This window comes from Adiantum capillus-veneris, chromosome 29 (genome assembly GCF_014529385.1).
Source record: "Adiantum capillus-veneris isolate H3 chromosome 29, ASM1452938v2, whole genome shotgun sequence".
Taxonomy (NCBI): Eukaryota; Viridiplantae; Streptophyta; class Polypodiopsida; order Polypodiales; family Pteridaceae; genus Adiantum; species Adiantum capillus-veneris.
Window position 1 is genome coordinate 4,429,893 of NC_140959.1, and position 23,035 is coordinate 4,452,927.

At 48.6% G+C, this 23,035-nt stretch overlaps 1 protein-coding gene across 3 annotated transcripts in view; it reads right to left on the minus strand.

Moving 5' to 3' along the window:
* LOC147418670 (putative ABC transporter C family member 15) overlaps nucleotides 1-23,035 on the minus strand; it is a 177,810-nt gene that overhangs the window by 33,131 nt on the left and 121,644 nt on the right. For all 3 annotated transcript variants that reach the window (XM_086505245.1, XM_086505244.1, XM_086505246.1), the window contains one exon: nucleotides 6,016-6,180. In XM_086505245.1, coding sequence (XP_086361371.1) covers nucleotides 6,016-6,180 — 165 coding nt within the window. The remainder of the gene's footprint in view (nucleotides 1-6,015; nucleotides 6,181-23,035) is intronic.

Consider the following 23,035-nt stretch of genomic DNA (forward strand, 5'->3'; position numbering starts at 1 on the left):
GATAGGAGGAGGGGAGCAATTTGCTGCTCGGGAGACAAGTCCAAACCAACCTAACAACCCAAGTACCGAACTGCAGTCCCGGGGGGAATCCACCTAAAACCCTCATCTGGCATCCAATCGGGCATAGGAGCACTACCAACCGAGAAAGCCACTGTCTTTCTCCAGTTGATCAGTGCGCCAGATGCACAACAGAAGGTCTCTAGAGCCTGCTCACACCTGCGAAGGTTGGCCTCCTGGCCATCCAAGTACAAGGTTGAGTCGTCAGCAAACTCAGCGTCCAATAGCTCATCTCCCCGAATAGGGAGTGCTAAGCCCCATAAACCAATCTGCTGTGACACCAAAAACCTGCTCATCTCCTCAGCATAGAACAGAAAGAGGAAAGGGGCAAGAGGGAAAGCCACTGTCTTTCTCCAGTTGATCAGTGCGCCAGATGCACAACAGAAGGTCTCTAGAGCCTGCTCACACCTGTGAAGGTTGGCCTCCTGGCCATCCAAGTACAAGGTTGAGTCGTCAGCAAACTCAGCGTCCAATAGCTCATCTCCCCGAATAGGGAGTGCTAAGCCCCATAAACCAATCTGCTGTGACACCAAAAACCTGCTCATCTCCTCAGCATAGAACAGAAAGAGGAAAGGGGCAAGAGGGCAGCCCTGTCTGACCAAACGTGTGAGCATGAAACGATCACCTCTACCTCTTGACAAAAGTACCTAACTGTGTGCCCGTATGTACAAAGCTGACACCCCTATGATCCAAGCATCTTAGAAGCCCATCCTGCGTAGAGTGCCCTCGAGAAAGTCCCACTCAACTCTGTCGTAGGCCTTCTCAAAATCAAGAAGAAGAATCACCAAATCCTCACCACGGACCCGCGCTAGGGTAGAAGCCTCCCAAAAAGTAAAGATGTTGTCAAGGATACTGCGCTCCTTGACAAAACCTGTCTGAGTCCCATATATAAGACTCTCTAGAAGTGGTTGGATCCTCAAACTCAGAGGCTTGGCAAGAATTTTGTAGGCTGAGTTGAGGATGGTGATGGGGTGCCAGTGTCGAGTCTCATCCAAGGAGCCACCCTCCTTGGGAATGAGGTAGATCAAACCCTCACTCATGGTGTCAGGCATCTTCTATGTGCAAGATGTATTGAAAAGCACTACAGAGATCTGGGCCAAGCAAGTCCCAGTACTCCAAGACAAAACTGGGAGTCAAGCCATCCTCACCTAGACAGCTACCACGGGGGAGTGTACTAAGAGCCGTGTGCAACTCCTCAAGCTGAAAAGGCAGCTCAAGCCTCTGACGCATCTCCTCAATCACAAGACAAGGCATTTGTGCCCACACCTGCTCCCTGCATGCATCCTGACGCTCTGAGTGAGGCTCTGTAGATAGTAAATCACGATAAAAGTCAGTAGCAACTGCATGCACGTCCTCTGACTCAGAAGGAACTGACCCGTCGGGCCTCCTCAACTGACTGAGTTTGGCATGCGTATGCCGAGGTCCCACTGCCTCGAAGAAAGCACCAGTCACTCTGTCACCCACCTGCGTCCACTGAGATGCCTGTCGATGGAAAGCAAACTCATGGCGCCGCTCCTCTGTGCAAAAAAGTCTTGGCGAGCCTGCTGTAACTGCTCATCCAACCAAGGACCGTCTGGATGCTGCTCCTGCATCCTCTGCAAGGAAGCAACGCCCCGCCTGAGACGCCGCTCCTCCTCTCTCGCTGCAGCCAAGCGAGCCAAAGACTCGTGCAGAAGAAACGACGAAGCTGAGCTAGGCCTGAGGCCACTCTGTTTGTAGGAGAATCCTGCATGTCCAAGCTCTCTGCCCCAAAGAGCCTCCGCTCGCTCTCTGAGTGTAGAGTCCAGCAAGACCCTCTCAGGGATGCAAAGCATTGTGCTCCCCCTCCTCTGCCTATCTGCCACTGTGAGGATCACTGGTGCATGGTCCGAGAAGGTAGTCCCTCCCAGAATGCCAACTTTCCTACCCAAGTCACAGAAGTGGTCACTAGTGTAGAAGCGATCTATCCGCGATAGATTCACTCCTCCCACTCTCCGTTCCGAACGAGAGAAGGCCAGGCTGTCTGGGGGCCTCACAAAGCTAGAGTGCTGCCACACATCCGAAACCCTCAGAGTCATACAAAACCTCTCCCAAGCTGCCAGCTCAACTCCATGCACAGTAGCATGGATACCACCAATCCTGTCAGAAGGGTCATCCAACATGTTGAAGTCACCCCCTATGCACTACTGCTCTGCCTGCAGCGGAGACTCAACAATCTGTGACCAAAACTCTGCTCGTGCACTCGCCACATTGGGCGCATATATGTTCACGAAGCCCACAAGGCAACCTTGAACCTGCATAGTGATCCACTGAGCCTTGCCTGGCACAATAATCCCTTTGCCCACAATGGCCTGCTGCAAAGAATCCGCAATAGTCATACATACCCCACCCTGGATGCCTCCAAGTCTAAAAGCAGCTGACCAAAAAGTATCATATCGTCCACGCAAAAGCTAACCACATCGTCTAATCCGGCTCTCACACAGATGATGCTCCCGTCGCATAAGGAGGTTAGTCTCTCCTCCCACAAGGCAACGCTGAAGCTCCTGACGCAGTCGGCCCCTCTGACTCTCAAACTGGGGCCCGCCTAATCCCTGCACGTTCCATGAGACGATCCTTGTGGGGAGTGAGAGAGAACAGATGCTGCCGCAAGAGCTAAACGTGCTATCTTCGAGGCTGGCTTGGATGGGGAGTAATCCGCATCCGATCGTCCTCTAGATAGGCGTGACTGCAAAGAGTGCCTGGCCCAAGCCCAAGTAGACCGAGCCATGCGTAAAGCAACCTCCTTTGTCCAGGAGTCCTCATGAATGTGTACATAGCATGGCGGGCACTGCGTATCAGCAAAGAAGTGAACCACAATGTGTCTACATCCTGTTGTATCTAGATGGGTCACAACAAAATTGGCCAATGGCCATATAGTCTGAAGCATGTTTGTAACTCCTAGGTCTCCCATGTGGTGAGAGAACTCTAGGGCTTGTGTCTGGAGCCACTCCAACACTGAGTCGAGAGTCCACTCAGTCTAGTACTGCTGCAAAGGGGAAAAGAGAAGCCAACCGCCGAGTCCAAGGCCTCTACCCCCTAGCTGCAACAAATAGAACATGAACCCTGAAGCAGGCTGCCTCAAGGTCCGATGAGGAGTCGCCGAGAAAGCGTGTAAATTTGTAGGCAAAGAAGTCCCATCGGCGCCGAATGTCAAAGCTCGTAAGACCATGAGTGACTGCTGCAAAGGGAGATGTCTGTACCTGTAAAGGGGGTCGCAAGAAAGGCTGTCCCTCTCTCGCCAAGCGACTCGTGGCAAAGGCGCTCCTAGCAGCTGGGGATGGCCCTGCCCCCTGAGTCGATTGTGGAACTGGAGCGGGAGGGGGAGATGTAGGAGCAGGGGGAGGTGGGGGAGAAGAGGGGCGAGGGGGATCGACAAAGGTAGAGGGGCGAGGTGGAGAGGTGGCGGAGGGGGGGGGGGGGGGGGGGGGGGGGGGGGGGCCTGAGGAGGAGGAGGGGGGGAACTCGGGGGGGCTGTTGAGGGTGAAGCTGAGGTGGGGGCTAGAGCAGGGACCTCGTCCTGCTCAAGAGGGACCGAATCGGTTTCCCTGGAGCGGGAGGGGGAGATGTAGGAGCAGGGGGGAGGTGGGGGAGAAGAGGGGCGAGGGGGATCGACAAAGGTAGAGGGGCGAGGTGGAGAGGTGGCGGGAGGGGGGGGGGGGGGGGGGGGGGGGGGGGGGGGGGGGGGGGGGAGCAGGGACTCGTCCTGCTCAAGAGGACCGAATCGGTTTCCCGTGGGAACCCATTGCTGCTGGGCAGGCACCTGAGGACCACTCTGAGTGCCAGGCTATCGCTGTGGCCCCTGCCGTCCTCCGTTGGAGCCCCAGGATCGGAGGGTGGCTCTGCCTGTGTGCTCTGTGTCTCTACCTGCTACTGGCTAGCCCTTGAAGGCTGGGGCTGGGCCTGTGGTGTAGGTCGGGGCATCCTCCGTGGACAGGCCTTCGCAAGATGGCCCATCTGTTGACAAATGAAGCACTGATTTGGGAGGCCCGAATACTCGACGCTCTGTCTAAACCAACCCCCACTCACTCGAGGAAGTAGGATGACCTTCGGGAGAGTGTGAGTGTCCCTAACTAGAACGTGAATTGAGGGAATGCCGGCCGCCTTGGAAGCTACTGAGGCTGCTGTACGAGGTGTCTCCAGGATAGTCCTAATTGCTGAGCCTATCCTGGATAAAAGTGGTAGGTACTCCCTCGGCAAACCAGGAAAGCGGACAGAGATGGGAATGTCTGCCTCCTCTACCAGAACATCTGAAGTAGGGTCAAAACCATGTATCCACTGTCGAACGTGGCCTCGAACTGCTCGGATTGTCAAGGGGCTCATGGCGATGACCTTGGACGCCATCTCGGAGGTCTCAAACTGGATCTGATAGTAGCCTCGTCCATGGATTTGAACATCCAAGATCTTGCCCACCTCTGCGAGAAGGCGGGCCTAGAGAAAATCACACAGCTCTCCTCTGCTGGGTCTGGTGCCGAGAATCTTGGAGATGGAGGTCGCCTGGAGGCGCTCCACCTCTGCTGCGAGGCTCGCTTGCTCTATCGGTGAAAGAGGGTTGGGCGAGGGGGCTTCTGAGGAGTCCCTCTAGGGTGGAGCATGAGCCTCCATTTGTGTCTATTTTCTGCCCTTACTTGCGGCTCGACTATCCCCCTAAATGGGATGCAAATACTAATCGATTTTGTTTCCTTTAAGACAGAGACAAATCCACTCCCACTAGCATCACTATGAATTCTAGAGGCATTTTGGTTGCATTCAATTCCAAATGGAGCAAATTTGTGGGACCCTCAACCATGTTGACAACCTCCACCTTCTACCTCGCCACAACCTGAACATCCTATCTCTAAAGAATTGCAAGCTGATGTGAAGTCTACACAAGATCAAGACGCCAAGATGACTCTCCCACGCAAGCATATTTTTTTCCGTACACATCTGGTATATTCTCCATACTTTGGCGAACGTCCACATATGCAAGGAGTATTCATACTTTGCCCTAAGTTTTTGGGCACCTGGGAAAAAGTCACGAGTACTTTCAAATCTCTGGTCTTTGCAGATGTGAATCAGCAGTCCATTAATCATGAGGAGGAGGAGGTGGAGAGGACACTTGGAGCTACTCAATGCTCCAAATTCTTCTAGTTGATAATCTCTTTAGTCGGCAATAAACTGATGTTTTGTCCACTTCCTATGTAACATCTTACAACCTACAAGCTTGAGAGTTCGTTATTACGACCTTGACGTATGATTTTATGTCATAGGTGCCATTTGATATGTATACCATTACTGCTAAACAAGTGAATGCAAAAATTACAGCCGCATCCTTGGATTATTGGGCATTGTAATTGTCATGCATTATCGTGCATGCATAAACAAGACACACGGTGGTAAAATGTGGTCTCGGTCATATGACCAAATAAGCTAGCGTGAAAAGAGTGTCTTTATATGTGCATGTCCTCTTGGTGTTTTTCCTGTTGCCAGCATTTTCCATGCCCGAAGAATTTTGCAGTGTTCAGCGTTAGTTGCACCTAACATACCCGGACTTGGTTTCTCAAATTTCTATGTCTTTCTACTCGTTTTTCAGATGGTGTCTTTCAAAAGCGTTTCTAGTTTGGTTACGTCTCTTTATTCAGCTTTATCACCTTACATGTTTTTCTTTGTTTGGGTGAGATTCATGATGTTTTAGCCAATTTGGAGATCTCAAATTCTTTGCATGTTTTATCGAGTGGTTGAAGACTCTATCTGATTCTTCAAAAATTTATGCACCATCTCTCTTCAGAATTAAGAGGTTTATTTTATTGTTTTTACATTTCATACCTCCCTAACTACATTCTCATGGATTAACCTCGCTTTGAGGTTGACCGCCGTTGATAGCAAATTACATCTTACTTGAGAAAATTGTGTGTATGTGTGTGTGTGTGTGTGTGTTCAAGTTAACATGAATGTTTTACCAACCTGAAGCCATAGAGAAAGGCCCACGACAGGAATGAACAGAAAAAAGATTTGCCATGCAACTTGAGACATGACAAAAAAAACCCCTATAAATTGGACCATGTTGAAAGCCAACCCCGCAAATCTATTACAGACATCCAAATCCAACGCACTTTGATCTGTTGAAGCCTAATATAAATGTCAAAATTGTCAGTACTCCATATTAGCATCAGCTCCACAATCCAAAATATTTATCTATAAAACAGTCACAAAGAGAGAGAGAGAGAGAGAGAGAGAGAGAGAGAGAGAGAGAGAGAGAGAGAGAAGTATGATGATAAAATGAAATGTTATATTAATGTCTTCAAAAGGCCAAAGTGACCTATGAGACCAAAAGGTTACATCCTTGTTTGACTCTAGTATGTATCCACGATCTTAACAAACCCGGAGGGGGGAATCTACATAGATTCTCTCTCTCTCATATTCAGACAGGTGCTAAAACAGAAAGCGGACGCTCTCTTTGCATGAAACGCCACACTTTTCTTTCTCCCATGCAACTTGTCGCCGCTTGTGTGACTCTCTCTCTCTCTCTCATGGGTTTGAACTCTCTCACTGTTTTTAGAGTTTTGTCACCACGTTTTTGCTGTTTTTAGGGTTTTTTGCTGTTTTCAGGGTTTCGAAACTGTTTTTTGTTGTTTTTTAGTGATACGTCTCACTATATCTTGCTGTTTTTTTGGATTTTGCGAGTAATTTTTGATGTTTTCAAGGGTTTTAAAGCTGATTTTCTCTGTTTTTTAGGGTTTCTTGTATTTTTTGGTTGTTTTAGAGTCTCTCTAAAATCCTTCGACGTTAAAATCCTCTTCTTCTCTTCTTTCTCTCTCTCTCTCTCTCTCTCTCTCTCTCTCTATATATATATATATATATATAGCCATGGAGACCAAGAGCAACTCACCCTTGTGCAAGTCTCCCTTGATGGTAATGAAGGCAACAATCATGGTCATGAACAAGAGAATAACACAGATGGAAAAAGAGATAAAAGAGTGGAAAACGGAGATAGAAGGATGGCGGAAAGAAACGGCTAACCTCATGCAAATGGACTCACGTGAGGCATGGCAACTCTTTCATGAGCACTCTCCCCTTCTGCCATTACTTCTACAGAGGCCTGGGGCCAATATGCGTCATCTCTGTACACAGTTCTTGGACAGCCGCCTCTTCCCGACCCTCCCAAGTTATGCCCACACACATGTGCTTTTTTCACGCTGAGATGGTGAAGAAGGCCATTGATAGGATGAGGACTGGGAGAGCATATGATCATGATGGCTTAGTGGCTGAGCATTTTATACATGCCAAGGATCTGCTCGCACAGCTTCTAGCAGTGATGTTCAACCGTGCCATGTGTGAGGGTTTGCCTAATACTTGGTGTTTATCTACTATTGTACCTATCTTCAAGTCATGAGACCCTAGGGAGCTTGGGAATTATCGCACTATCATGATTGGACACACATTGGCACGGTTGTACACATCCATTCTTGAGCAGCAGCTGAGTAGATGGGCAGAGAGGGAGGGTATACGTGCAGACGGGCAGGAAAGGTTCAGTAGAGGCCTTTCTATTCTTGACCACATTCTGACACTCAGAGCCATTATTGAGGAGGGAAGATCACATGGGAGACAGATCTATTGTAGCTTTGTGGACTTCCTCAAAGCATTTGACACAATGCCTAGAGCTAGATTGGTTCACAGACTATAGGAGATGGGAGTACCCACAGAGCTGATTTGGGGAATTATGGCATTATACAGGTCAGTAGTGGGGCATGTATGCACTCCAGAGGGGTTATCTACATTAGTTCACTCCACTATCGAGGTGAAGCAAGGCTGCCCGCTCTCTCCTACTCTATTTGGTATGTATGTGGGTGAGGTTTCTGACTATATTGAGAGAGAGGATGATACAGGTGCACAGTTGGCAGGGGCATGGATTCCACTCTTGTTATATGTTGATGTTATTGTGTTATCTCCGACTCTAGGGAGGGGATGCAACGTCACTTGGATGCTTTGCATAGGTTTTCTTACGACAATGGTGTGTCTGTTAACCTTGGTAAAACCAAGGTTATGGTGTTTAACACCACCCCATAGTGGGCCAGGAGATCAGCACCCACATTCACATCCAACCATGAGACAGTGGAGTATACAGATGCTTACACCTACCTTGGGGTTGTTTTTTTTTTTTTTTCGAGAAAAAGATCCTTCTATTAGTTACTGAAACTGCCCATGGGGCTACAACCACCTCTGCTAGAGAGGGATACAACAATCATAAGGGGAAGACTCTCCCAATGAAAAACAACATATGTACAATGACGCCAAATCAGGAGATGGGAGGAGGGAAAAGCCACACAGGTGGGCCGTAGTGCCATCTCAGCACATCCTGGACCACGGTGAAGAAAGGCCCAGGGCGCCAGAGTCGAAGAAAAGCCTCTCTACGCTCCCGCATGCGGTCGGAGCTGCCATGGAGTCTCTCGAATTGTCCTTTGAGAGTATGGATCAGCTCTAGCCACAGATCTCGAACAGTCTCTGCTGGTGGTACAAGGCGAGCCTCAAAGATGCGGAAGCCGCGGGCCCGCCAGATGAACCAAAGTGTCAAGCCGCAGATGAGCTCCCAACACTTTTCTCTCTCTCTCACTACACCACTCCTATGGAGTAATCTCTGTGGCAGGCTGGAGTATAGGTCGACCCCCCTGCATCATATCATCCTGCTGGTGGAGGATAGCTCAAACTGAAGTGCCGGGCCCGTAAGAGTGGACCAAGCAGCTGCCCCCGAAGTGTACTGTCGTGCCGTCGAAAGAGCAAGCATCAATCGAAGGACACGAAGCCAAACCTGTTGTGCCAAAGGACAATCCCAAAGACAATGGCGCTGACTCTCCACAGGATGGTCACAAGCTGCGCATGCTCCCGAGAGACCACTATGTACAAGCCAGTTCCCAACTGCTGTAGCTCGATGTGCAACCCTGGAACAAATTGACTCGCTGCAGCTGTCTGGAGTCCCACAATCTCTCCCAAAAAGCTGCCAAGAACTCAACTGTGAGACCCTCTTCCTGCCAATGAGGTGCTGCAGCAGGACGAGCCTCTCTTCGTGCTGCCAGTATGTGACGTCCCAATCAAACAATGTACTGAAAGAAAGGGACACCTGGATGGTCGACTGAGGAGAAAGGGTCCCTCCAAAACCACTCTCCAAGATCCCACCGCACTCGTGCCAGTGGAAAGCACACCCAAGCCCACAGTCTCCAGTGGCCAGTCTCAAGAGCTGCAGGGTTAGGTTAGTGGACAACACTCCCAAGTCCACAATCTCCACTAGCCAGTCTCAAGAGCTGTAGGGTCAGGATCGATGATGCAAAGTCCTTCCACAGATGCCCACAACTCGGATCCTCTCAAAACAACACTCTGCAACCTGTGAGGCCTCTACTGAAACTCGATGCAAGCGACCCTCACCCTCTAGCTCGAAGAACAGGGAGGGTACCGTCTCTGAACAAGCCCGAACTGCGATGAGAACCTCCAGGCGCGTGAAGGCCCCCATCCATCTGGGCGCTGCTGACTCGCGAGGCGTGAGCCACTTAGCTGGTACTGCCTCTATGATGTCCTGACACATGCTTTGCACCCCTCTCATGCCCTGTAGCTGGATGCTCTGAGGCTCTTCTGATAAGCCTGAAAACTGTAGCCAACCACCTAAAGTGCGTGCTGGACCTTGTGCCATGGGACCCCAAGAAACATGAGGCCTACTACCAACCAAGTGGCCTCTCTGAGTGCTAACCATGGGGTTCCAAACAAGGGGCTGTCTCAGGTGCTCCTCCGTGCAAGTAGGCTGATGCTACTCCAAGCCTCTCCGCAGCTGCTCCCAGGAACGGAGCAGACTCACAGCGAAACGGTCCTCTAGTCTCCTGCTCAGGCCAACTATACGCATCTCTTTGAAAATCCATCTGGTCGAAGTTCGCCAGGGGCCTCCAGCCTGAGGTACACTAGCACTAAGCCGCTGAAGCAAAAACTCCTTCCAGGGCTCCTCTTCTGGAAGTAGTCCTCTAACGACAAACTTCCCAAGAAGGGCTCTACTCTGCTGTGCTGGGATTATTATCCCCAACCCTCCCTGAGAACAAGGAAAAGTGATGGCCTGCCAGGCCACTTTGGCCCAAGCTATCTCAGTGTCACCCTGACCAAAAGAAGTTCCTCATCAGCCTCTCTACCTGGCTGATGCAGGAACTCGAAAAGATCCAACAAGAATTGTGTACCACATAGTATCCAACAGCATCTGGTTGGCCACTACAACTCTGCCTGCCAGAGAAAGTCGTGCTGAACTCCAATGTAACAAATTTCTCCTGATGGACAGGAGGAAGGGAGCAATCTGTTGCTCAGGAGATAAATCGAAGCCGGTTTAGGGCCTAACAACCCAAGTATCGAACTATAGTCCCTGGGGGGAATCCATCTGAAGCCCTCACCTGGCATCTAATCAGGCGTAGGAGCACTACCAACCGAGAAATCCACTGTCTTTCTCCAGTTGATCAGTGTGCCTGATGCACAACAAAAGGTCTCAAGAGCCTGCTCACACCTGTGGAGGTTGGCCTCCTGGCCCTCCAAGTACAATGCTGAGTCGTCTGCAAACTCAACATTCAATAGCTCATCTCCCCGAATAGGGAGCGCTAAGCCACGTAGACCAACCTGCTAGGAAACCAAAAACCTGCTCATCGCCTCAGCATAGAACAGAAAAAGGAAGGGGGCAAGAGGACAGCTCTGTTTGACCGAACGTGTGAGTATGAAACGATCTCCTTTACCACCTGACAAAAGTACCAGACTGTGTGCCCGTCTGTAAAGAGCTGACACACATCTGGCACACCTCTCATCCTGCATAGAGTGCCCTCCAAAAAGTCCCAGCCAACTCTTTTGTAGACCTTCTCAAAATCGAGAAGAAGTATCACCAGATCCTCACCACCGAGGCGCGCGAGGGCCGAAGACTCCCAAAAAGTGAAGATGTTGTCAAGGATACTACACTCCTTGACAATACCTGTATGTGTCCTATGTATGATCCTCTCTAGAAGTGACCGAATCCTCAAACTCAGAGTCTTGGTGAGAATTTTGTAGGCTGAGTTGAGGATGGTGATGGGCTGCCATTGTCGAATCTCATCCAAGGAGCCACCCTCCTTGGAAATGAGGTAAATCAAGGCCACTCATGCTGTCAGGCATCTCTCGTATGTGTAGGATGTACTGAAAAGCGCTGCAGAGATCTGAGCCAAGCAAGTCCTAGTACTCTAAGAAAAAGCTGGGAGTCAAACCATCCTCACCTGGACAGCTACCACGGGGAAGTGCTTTGAGAGACGCATTTGGACCTGGAGGCATCGAGGGTGGGCTCAAGCCTCTGGTGCATCTCCTCAGTCACAAGACAAGACATCTGTGCCCACACCTGCTCCCTGCATGCATCCTGACGCTTTGACTGAGGCTCTGCTGATAGCAGAGGTCACGGTAAAAATCGGCGGCAATTGCACGCATGTCCTCTGGCTCTGAAACAACTAACCCGTCTAGTCTCCTCAACTGGCTGACCCTAGCATGCGCCTGTCGAGGCCCCACTCTCTCAAAGAAAGCCCCTGTCACTTTGTCACCCACCTGAGTCCACTGAGATACCTGTCCATGAAAAGCAAACTCCTGGCGAGCCTACCCAACCAAGGACTGTCTGGATACTGCTCTTGCATCCTCTGCAAGGAAGCAACGCCCCGTCGGAGACGCTGCTCCTCCTCTCTCGCTACAGCCAGGTGGGCCGTAGACTTTTGGAGAAATAGCCGACTAAGCTTAGAAAGTCCAGAGACCACTCTGTCAGCAGGAGAGTCCTGCAAGTCTAAGCCCTCTGTCCAAAGAGCCACCACTCCCTCTCTGAGCGCAGAGTCCAGCAAGACCCTCTCAATAGTAATCCACTGAGCCCTGCCTGGCACAATAATCCCTCTGTCCCCAATGGCCTGCTGCAAAGAATCCGCAATAGTCATACATACCCACCCTGGATGCCTCCAGGTCCAAATGCAACAGACCAAAACGTCTCATATCGACCACCCAAAATCTGACCACACCGTCAAATGCGACTCTCACAAAGATGATGCTCTTGAAGCATAAGAATGTCAATCTCACCACCCACAAGGCATCTCTGAAGCTCCCAACGCAGCCGACCCCGCTGACGCTGAAACTGGGGCCCTCCTAATCCCTACACATTCCATGAGATGATCCTCATAGAGTCAGTGGGAGAAAACAGATGCTGCCACAGCAGCCAACCTCGCTATTTTTAAGGCCGGTTTGGATGGGGAGTAATCCGCATCCAAACGACCTCTAGACAAGTGCGAAAGAAGTGACTATCCCACCCAGGCCCAAGCCGAGCGTGTAGCCGGAAGGGCTACATCCTCTATCCAAGAATCCTCATGTACAAATACATAACACAGAGGGCTCTGAGTGTCAACAAACAAATGCACCACAATTAGCCTGCAACCCACTGTATCCGGAGGCGTCACGCTGAACTTGGCCAGAGGCCAAAGTGTCTGCACCAGATCTGCCCCCCCTAAGTCCCCTGTGTGGAGTCTGGAGCTAGTCAAGAACTGTGTGTTGGGTCCACTCAGTGAGATCCCTACCGCACAACGGGAAGGAGAAACCCACCGCTGTGTCCAGAGCCTCAATGCCTCTAGTTGCAAGAAAGAGGACATGGACTCGAAAGTAAGCCTCCTCTAGGTCAAGAGAAGAGTCACCCAGGAGCCGAGTGAAACTGTAGTCGAAGAAGTCCCACCGTCAGCGAATGTCAAAGCTAGTTAAACCTTTAGGGACTACTCCAAAAGGAGAAGTCTGAACCAAAAACGGCGGCCTCAAGTGGGGCTGTCCCTCTCGAGCCACACGGCTCGTATAGCGAAAGCACTACCAAGAGAACGCCTCGCGGCAGACGCGTGTCCAGTGCACTGCATCTAAGGAGGAGTGGTGGGGGGTCAAGAGATGAGGCTGTGGGTCCCATCGGGGAGAGAGGAGGGACGGGAGGCGAAGGTGGAGGTGGGGGAGGGGAGGCGGCGGGGAAGGAGGAGTGGGAGCGTCTAAGGGAGGAGAGGGTGGGGGAGAAGGAACTGAAGTGGACGGGGCCTCCTCAGGCAGGTCCTACTAAAGGGGGTCAAAACGATTCCCAGTTGGAACCCAGTGCTGCTGAGCTACAGAAGGTCGGTCACCATGGGGAGCGGTGGGCCCTGTCCGCGGCGACCAGGCACCTGCTCCCAACCGTCAGCCATCTGAGGAGTGGTGGAGGGGTCAAGAGATGAGGCTGTGGGTCCCACCGAGGAGAGAGGAGGGACGGGAGGCGAAGGTGGAGGTGGGGAGGGGGAGGAGGCGGGGAAGGAGGAGTGGGAGCGTCTAAGGGAGGAGAGGGTGGGGGAAAAGGAACTGAAGTGGACGGGGCCTCCTCAGGTAGGTCCTGCTGAAGGGGGTCAAAACGATTCCCAGTTGGAACCCAGTGTTGCTGAGCTACAGAAGGTCGGTCACCATGGGGAGCGGTGGGCCCTGTTCGCGGCGACCAGGCACCTGCTGCCAACCGTTAGCTGTCTGATCTTTGGTCTCAGTCGAGGTACCAGCATGTGCGTCCTGTGTGTCTAGCTAGTTGCTGGGCTTGGTCGGCCTTGGGAGGCTGCGCATGCGCAGTGGATCCAGGTCTCCTACGAGGATAGGCCTTTGGCAAATGGCCCATCTGTCTGCAACTGAAACACTGATTCGGGAGGCCCGAATACTCCACGCTATGACGGAACCAACCCCCACTCACCCGAGGTAGTAGGATGACTTTCGGGAGAGTGTGGGTGTCCCGAACCAGAACACGTATTGAAGGGATGCCGGCCGCCTTGGCAACTACAAAGGCTGCCGTGCGAGGTCTCTCCAGGACAATCCCAATCTCTCAGCCTATCCTGGACAAGAGTGGCAGGTACTCCCTCCTCAAACAAGAAAGCAGACGGAGATGGGAAGGTCTGCCTCCTCTACCACCACATCTGTAGTTGGAATAAAACCATGCCTCCACTGTTGAAAGTGGCCTCGAACTGCTTGGATGGCCAAGGGGCTCATCGCGATGAACTTGGACGCCATCTCGGAAGTATAGAACTCTATTTGATAGTAGCCGCGTCCGAGGAACTGAACATCCAAGATCTTGCCCACCTCTGCGAGAAGGTGGCGGGCCTGGAGAAGATCAGACGGCTCTTCTCTGTTGGGTCTGGTGCCGAGAATCTTACAGATGACTGAAGTCGCTTAAAGGTGTTTCACCTCTGCGGCTAGGCTCGCTTGCTCTATCGGTGTAAGAGCAAGTTGAATGGTGGGCTCAGCGGGGTCGGACGAGGGGACTTCATCGGAGTCCCTCTGTGACAAAGCTTGAGCCTCCATCTGTGTCTGCTGATGCGGTCGAAGAAGGGGGGGGGCGGGATGATGTCGTGGCAGGTACCGGAAGACGAAGCAAAACCCTCAGCCTGCAGGAACCTTGGAGGGGGATGGGGGGTGACTGAGACGGCCAGAGTGAGGCAAAGAGAAAATGTGCGTGTGTGTGGGAATGTGTGTGTGTGCGGGAGGGAGGGGGATAGGCGAAATTTTTGGGGTTTTTTAAAGGGGCTCAGCGCAACTCAAAAGCTACTCGCCCAAAAGCAGCCAGCAAAAATCACGAAAATCCGTACAGCCTGCCACGTCGCATGTCAACGCAAAACTCGGGGATCCGTACTACAGCCATGTCAACAAGCCAGCGCAATTTGCGGAAATCCATACGGTAGTCCACATTAGCATGTGAGCGGTTTTTTGGGGAGCGTCTGTAGATTTCTGCTACGTCTTTAGTTCCCCTCTTGGAAGAATTGTAATCGTCCTCGATTAGCCAGCAAAATCAGACATAAGCCATAAATCATGTTAGTAGATACTGACTCTAAGTATCGACACACTAGACGACACAAATCCAGTACTTTTACAAAGACGACAGTCACATCACATCACATTCAAGTCATATCACATAGAATCCATTCAGAACTAGGACCATGATTCCTGGCAACGTATTTAGCAATCGCATCTAGATCCACATCGGACCTCATTGATGTCGGATTAACTAATCCTTATTGCGATCTTGTGCGTAGATTTCTCAAGACCGAAATGCTACAGTCACTTTGTCAATCATTCCATCTTTCAATCCTGCACTCAAACACAAACATGTGTGAGTAATCATTTCCGGGACTTTCAGTTCATCAATTTGACACTGAGTTCATGCTGAACAGAGTGTTTCAATCACTCAGTTTTAGTCATCTTATCATTGTGTAGACATTTCATCCCTTGGGAACTCTTGATGCGCTCACAACAATTTCATTCAATCATTCATCATTAGTCATTATCATTTAAAATTCATGATTCTTATCATTATCAGGTTCATTCTGGAGCTGTAATTGCTCCCAATTGCATTCAGATGCAATTTCGTCATGATCTCGTTCTCGATTTCACCTATTATCTGTTCACAAATAGCAAGATCTTCCAAAAAACATTAATTTCATTCATAAATCAAAGTCAACATAAAAAATTCCTATTTCAAAATCGTTCATTCATAAAGTCATAAAACAAAATACTATCAGCTCATTAGTATCTTTGTTCTGGGATGAGTATCTCCTCACCCAGGTCTATTTCAGTATGTCAGTCGTTCTCATTCTTGTGCCTTTTTGGGGCACAACGCAGAGATGTGTCCTTATTCCCCACAGTCAAAACACTTCCCCGTTTTGAGGTATTCGTCTTTCTGTTCCTCTGTCAGCCGGGGACGTGTATCTTTGTCTCTTCTTCTTCCATCGTTACTTGTTGAAGGTTGATATGTTGGATAAGTCAAGTTACCTGAATGCATAGCAAACGCTTGCTTAGCATGTCACATCAACTATTGTATGGACTCAGATTTCTGTAACAAGCAATAATTTCGTATCTCTTTGGGTAGTCCACAGCGGAATCGCTCGATTTGCTGCTTAAAAGTGACCTTTTTAAAGGATGAAGCAAGTAGAAAAACATCCCAAAATCTCTTGCAGTAAGTATCCAGAGTATCTGCCTTCACCATTCGAAGATGATTCTAGGTGGTAATCACGGCACGTTTGTACTCTTGAGAGAGCCACGAGGAGATAAAAAGTCTCTTGAACTTAAGCCACTTTGTTGGTGCTGCTTTTCGTAACAGAAGAGTAGACCAGCATGTTCACGCATTTCCTTTCAAATAGGAGGCTGCCCTTCTACTCTTGAAGTGCTCTGAATAGCGCCCTCCAGAAAACATATGTCAAACAGTTGAATAAAAGCGAGGGCCTTGTGTGCATCTCAAAAACTAGCCCACCCTCCTTGAATTCTTTGTTCTTGCTCTTATCTTTGAGAAAGTCGTATTCATTGGCTCTATCAAAGTGCTTCCTCTTAGAATAAAACATCTGGTCATCAGAGTCCGAACTCTTAGAAGAGGATGAATCCTCCTTAGAATTGTCAGAAAGTTTTTGAGATTTGCAGTGGGATCTGCTTTTCTTGGCCTTCTTCTTGTTCTGTCCATGTGTTTGGTTCTTCTGTCGTTTCTTGCCCTTTCTGCCCTCATCACTAGAATCCAAAGGGGAAGAGTTGTTAGAACTGTCAGAAGAGGATGAGGACGAACTAGACACAGCCTCGAAGCGTACATGCTTCTTGGCTTTTCACGCATTTGCAAACGAAGACTGTCGACCCAAATAACCAGGGTAGTCTATTCCCTTGCTGAATCTCTTTGGAGGCTTTGTGGTCTTTAATATTTGGTTGACTCGTCGTTCGATCACATCATCAAGTTCATCTTCGATGTACATTCGCAGGGCAGGTGGTTTCTTCAGAGCGGAATTCAATGGTGAACTGATGGCAGTACGTCATCGGGAATGCACCTCATCAATCGGGTGCCGGGTAAAAAATTTTGTGTACTGGGGATCCTTCGTATACTGTAGCATCTGCTTGGCACAAGCATCAGCCTGTTGTTGATGGTGCATCTCCATTCGTTCATACTCCATAGGCCATGGAGGCCCGTACTCGTGTTCCGAATGCCCATTGGAGTTGCCTGTACTTTCATCTGATCCGCAATTGTCGAGTGGGTTTGTCTAATTCTTGCGGGATCGTCACTTGAGTCCATGTGTGTCGCGGCGGTTAAAGGATTTGATTTCCTGGTAAAAGAGAAATTGGATGTGATCTAACACCCCAAGACGGAAATCGAACACGACACATGAGAGAATCACTTAAAATACTTCACAACTTTATCACAATTTAAAGTAGAGTGGACACGGCCCGGCATAGTTCCGTGCACAGAGGTATTGGCCCCAAAATCTGGCGCCCCTTTTGGTATTTATTTTTATATTAATGAATCAGCAGAGTTACAATTTCCCGCGGGCCCTCTCTACTCAGATGCTCATCAGCAAACTAAGGGGAGAAGTGGCCTTGGGGTCATATTTAACTTGGTCATTCAAACTCGAAAGCAATACATGAAAAGCTACAACTCAAAAGTTACTGGAAAAAAGGCAGCAAGCAGAAATCACGAAAATCCGAATAGCTTGCCACGTGGCATGTCTGCGCAAAACGCGGGAATCCGTATTGCTGCCACGTTAGCATGCCAGTGCTATGTGCAGAAATTTGTATGGTTGTCCACGTCAACATGTCAACGGTTTTTCGGGATTGCCCGTACACTTCTGCCACGTCATCAGTTTGTGACAGTAGACATGCTACAAGTATCCGAAAAATCCTCACAAATGGCTTGGTTGAAGATTACTGCAAGAAGCTCTCCAAGCATATCTCTAGCATGTATAAAGTGATCCTCCATCAATCCATCATGATCATATGCTCTCCTCGTCCTCATCCTATCAATGGCTTTCTTACTATCTCAACCATAAAGAAAGTGCATGTCTGTTGGCATGGCTCTGGAGGGTCAAGTAGAGATTGCTACCCTGGAATTATGTAAAGAGATGTTGTATATGCGCTGCAAATCCAGTGGATGTGATAGTTGGTGGGGGAAAATGCTCATGAAAATATCTCCATGCCTCGCCTGAGTCCTTGCTCAAGAATAGCTCGTACAACTCCTCCTCTGACTGAGTAAGTTAAGTCCTCTTCTTCTTTCGCACTAGGTGCCAGAAGGCTATCTGTAATTGTCTATGAGTAATGGCTCCTAAAGGAGCCTCTCTCAGGAGTGTGGCTCTCATCTCTCTACACTCCTCACTATACTAACTGTCCTAAGGCATACTCCCCAAACGTTGTCTGTGCCCGGGTTGGGTGTGCAGGTATGCCTCTATTGCTACATCATGTAAAGTCTTTGTCAATCTCTAGACAAGCTCCTCTAATGGGCATCTCGGCTTCCTCTGTGGCCAAGCGTCTGCAAATGCAATCCATGTAGACAAATTGAATCTTTGATGTAAAAGTGTATCGAGTATGCGTAGATGCCTGGGCCAACGGAGCTATACTAAACCGGAATGAAACTGTAAATGTGAGGAGGGCGTGATCTATTGTTACCCCAAGAGGCCTGAGGCTGACTGTAAAATCCTAAATAGATGGTAGAAAGACTGGGTTAAGCCATAACATTTGTTGTTGGAAATCTCTGTAGGCCATTCGAGATGGCAAGTCCATGTGCAGACCCCATTTCAAATATGTCGTACATTCATTATGCACCACATCTTGTGAGCACCTAGCCAATCCCAGATCACAGACATCCAACTCTCTTAACATCTCCTCTGAGGTATCATAAAAGGTTTTTTGAGAGTGGCCCATCGTGGCATTGAAGTCTCCTAGGAGGATCACATCCCCATCCCTACATATGTCCTTATCTAAAATCATGTATGGTGACTGCCCCTTGGGTGATGCATACAGAGATGTGCTCGAGGGAAAATAGCATATTGCAATATAAAGTGGCCTCCCTGTCTTTGCTCTCACCCTCACCCACATATATCTAGCATGCTCATCTCTCCGAACAATATGAATGAGAGGGTGCAACTCTTCCTTGAATAAAACTACCACACCTCCTGATCCACGTCCTCTATGCCTGATCTCACCTTCTGTCTACAAGTGGTCTCCCAGTGGTATCCTATCACTCCAAGAAGTGTGACACCGGGAGTTTGATGTGTCTGAGAGTAGAAAATAATGTCTTCCATCTTGGCTTTTCCCTTCTTTGCAACCTCAATCCACTCTTTAGTTTCAACAACCTTCTTTTGCGTTTTGGTGAGGACGCCCATGAAGTGCTTGTTCTCGACTTTTGCTCTTCCTCTTCCTTGAGAGTTATCACTTGTTCTTTGATATAATCGAGATCCTTAATCACTAAGGGTTGAATTTCTCCCTCCTGTCCAGGAATATTTTTACTCTTACAAACTGCCAATTCTCCCTTAAGCTCTTCAATCAATGTATCTTTTGCACTTATGCGTTTTTCCATGTTTGATTTTCACAACTCACTAGCAACAATAGCGTCAACTAACATTTTTTGCATCAGAGCTTCCATTACCTGCACCTCTGCCCTCACAATAGCTTGCATATCCCCTTTCAATGCAATGTATATGTCATCACGCTTACCGAGCATCTCTTTGTCCAGGTCTTTCCTCATATATGAATACATAGCATTTCTATAATTCTCCACAGTTGCATACATTTCTTTCTCAATGTCTCCCTCATGAGGTTCATCTCCTTCTAGATCATTACTTGTACCTTCTCAAGAAGGATTTGATATGAATCTGGATCTCCGATAATGTATGGTTGGTCCATCAGAGGAGAGTTCCCCGTGCCTTTGCCTAAAGAGCGTCCTTGCTGAAACCCCTTTGCTTAAGCTACCCTCACCTTATTAAAAATTCAGGGACAAAGGTTTAGAGCACCCAAATCTCATTTACGATGCCGTTCGATTTGGGAACAAGGAAATTGTCGATCTACAAACTAGCATGCTTTAGGGTTCGAACAGCAGAATGTCACGTGTTTAGGGTTTTATGTACCTCGCACAATGCTCCACAGGCCTTGCGTGCTGCCTTGCAAACCCTGTAGGCCGCCTTTCAAGCCACACACACACACACACACACACACACACACACACAGAGAGAGAGAGAGAGAGAGAGAGAGAGAGAGAGAGAGAGAGAGAGAGAGAGAGAGATGAAATGATGTATTAATGTCTTCAAAAGGCCAAAATGACCTATGAGACCAATCCATTACAAACTGGTGAATTTGATACCATGTCTGGGTTCAAAAAAAGAAGAGATACTAAATGAATCTAGAACTTCTACTAGCTGGAACTGTGTGGGGTATGTGTGACCACTGATACAACGGGTGCCCAATACAAGAGGGTGATATAATGGGTGATGAATCCATCGTCATCTGTACTTTGGATGTCGAGATAGTATGGCTCGAATCCTCTGTTGTATTCTCCGTTGATGCTGTGACCTCCTCTCCTCGGTCATGGGCGTCTCGATCTCCCTAGCTCCAATGCTCGATCAATAAGAGTACTGCGGGTGTGAGTATGAGCTGAGCTTTGTAGTGGTGGCTGCTCCTCTATCTTCTAGTGTCTGGTGTGAAGAAATCAGTAATCTGTCTTTGGGATTCTCTCTTTCAAGATCTCATCAGCAAACCATCTCTGTCTGTGTAACTCAAGTAGATACAGTCCAAGATAAGATATCTCTGGTCCTAATAGCTCATGACTTTGGAGAAGGGTCTAAATCCCTCTCTGAAGAGACAGTGGAAGCGACCACGTATCTCATAATACACTGTGCATTGATATATATAATGCCTCTCCATCTCTGGCTCTATATGGCATAGGCGGCATATCCTACTAGCTGTTGGTATCCCTCTGAATCTACCAATCTCAATCTCAAGCTGGTGTGAAAATGTTTGTATCTGACCGATGGCTCACCGTAACCCATGAGATAGATGTGTACCATATAGCTGGGTCGAATCACAAGTCCATCCCGTGTAAGTTGGAGAAGATGCTCTCTATAGAAATACATCCCCTGTAAAGCTAATTGTCTGGAGGACTCAAGGGCCAATCTAGCATATCTGTCTCTCGTTGTGCATAAAGGAGATTAATCTAGTAAGCGCCTTTGTCTCCATGGGGGGAGGGGCTGCTAACTCCGCTCTAATGATCTTGTATGACACGGAGGCCTTGGCTCTAATCAACCAAGAGATCATAGATACCTAGGGCCTCTCCGTACGTCTCCACCACATCCTGACCCATAAAGGGTCCCCAAACCTAAACCCCATAGAGCATAGCTGAAGCTACCAAGGTATCAAAGAGCCAGAGCTTTGTTCGGGGTTCCTAGAATCGAACCTACGAACACATCCTCTCCAATCCTCCCAAGGACGCATATGCTTTGGTCAGTCTAGTCTCTACTGCTCTTTTCATAGAAAACCTTGGCCCAATAAAGACTACCCTACGATAAATGTATGCATCTGTGTACTCCACATTCTCCTGACCACAAGTAAATGTAGGTGTTGGTCTCATGATCCATTGTGGTGTGGTGCTAAACAGCATAACCTTGGTTTTACCAAGCTTTACAAACAAATCCTCCGCAAAGCAATGTAATGCATCCAAATGTCGTTGCATACCCTTCACTGAGACAAAGATCAACACAATATCATGAGCATATAATAACAATGGAATCCATGTCCCTACTAGTTGGGCACCCCTGTTACCCTCTTTGTCAATGTAATTAGAAACCTCATCTATATACATACCAATTATAGCAAGAGACAATGGACAACATTGTTTCATTCCAAAAGTGGAGTGAACTAAATCAGATATTCCCTCTAGAGTGCAAAATGACACAATTGAACAGAACTGCAAGAGCCTCTTCTACCATATCTCTATCATGTATAAAGTGCTCTACTACTAGACAATCATGATCACATGCCCTCCTGGTCCTCATCGTGTCAATGGCCATCTTTACCATCTCAATGGTAAAGAAGGTACTCGTAGATGGACATGGCTCAGGAGGATCTGGAAGGGGTCTCTGTCGAGGGACCGTATATAAGGATGTTGCATGCTGATCCCTCACATCAGGTGAAGGAATCACTGGGGGAGGGGAGTGCTCATGAAAGAAATGCCACGCCTCTCCTAAGGAACGCTTGCTTCTTCCGTTGCACAAGGCGCCGGAAGGCGAGACTATCTATGATTGATGACTATCTATGATTGATGACTATCTATGATTGATGACCCCTAGGAGAATATCCCTCTGAAGTTGTGCTCTCGTCTCTCTACACTCCTTGTAATACCAACTGTTCTAAGGCATGCTCCGAGAACGGAGTCTCTAATCAAGCCGAGTGTGTGGGTTGCCTATGTCTCAGTCAATAAAGTGGTGATCTCCTTTACTGAGAGTCATGCCTTGCTGTTGTAGATAGATGACTATATATCTCCTCTATCTAAACAAAGTCAGTCTTTAATGTAAAGTATAAAGGGTATGTGTCCTCCCTCTTGACACCTGGGCTGTACTGTACAGAAAGGAGACGAAAAGTGTGAAGTGAGAATGATCAACTGCTACACCCACCAGTCTAGGTCCTACTGAGAAATCCTAAATGCAAGGGATGGAGCTCGGTTGTGCCATGACATAGTCCATTGTGCCTGCCCCATGCCTGTGTGGAAAGCATGTGAAACCGGTCGCTCTAGGAAAACGTTGTAGCCCATTAAGTATGGCCAGACCATGCATAGTCGCCATCTCCGTGAGATGTGTCCCATACTCTATCTGCTCTATTCTATATATGTCTGCCAAGCCCCAAATCTCCTACATCCATCTCTCTAAGCATCTCCTCTAAAGTGTCATAGAAAACTGACTGAGCATTTTCCATCGGGGCATTGATGTTCCCTAGAAGGATGATGTCACCATCCTTAGAAAACTCCCATGTCATCGTTTAGGACAGAGCAAGGTGACTTCCCTCTAGGCCCAACATAGATTGATGTACGAGAGAGAGAGAAATGAAATGAAATGATATATTAACGTCTTCAAAAGGCCAAAATGACCTATGAGACCATCAGATACAAAGTGGTGAATCTAATACAATGTCTGAAGTACAAGTACAAAAAGTACTGAAA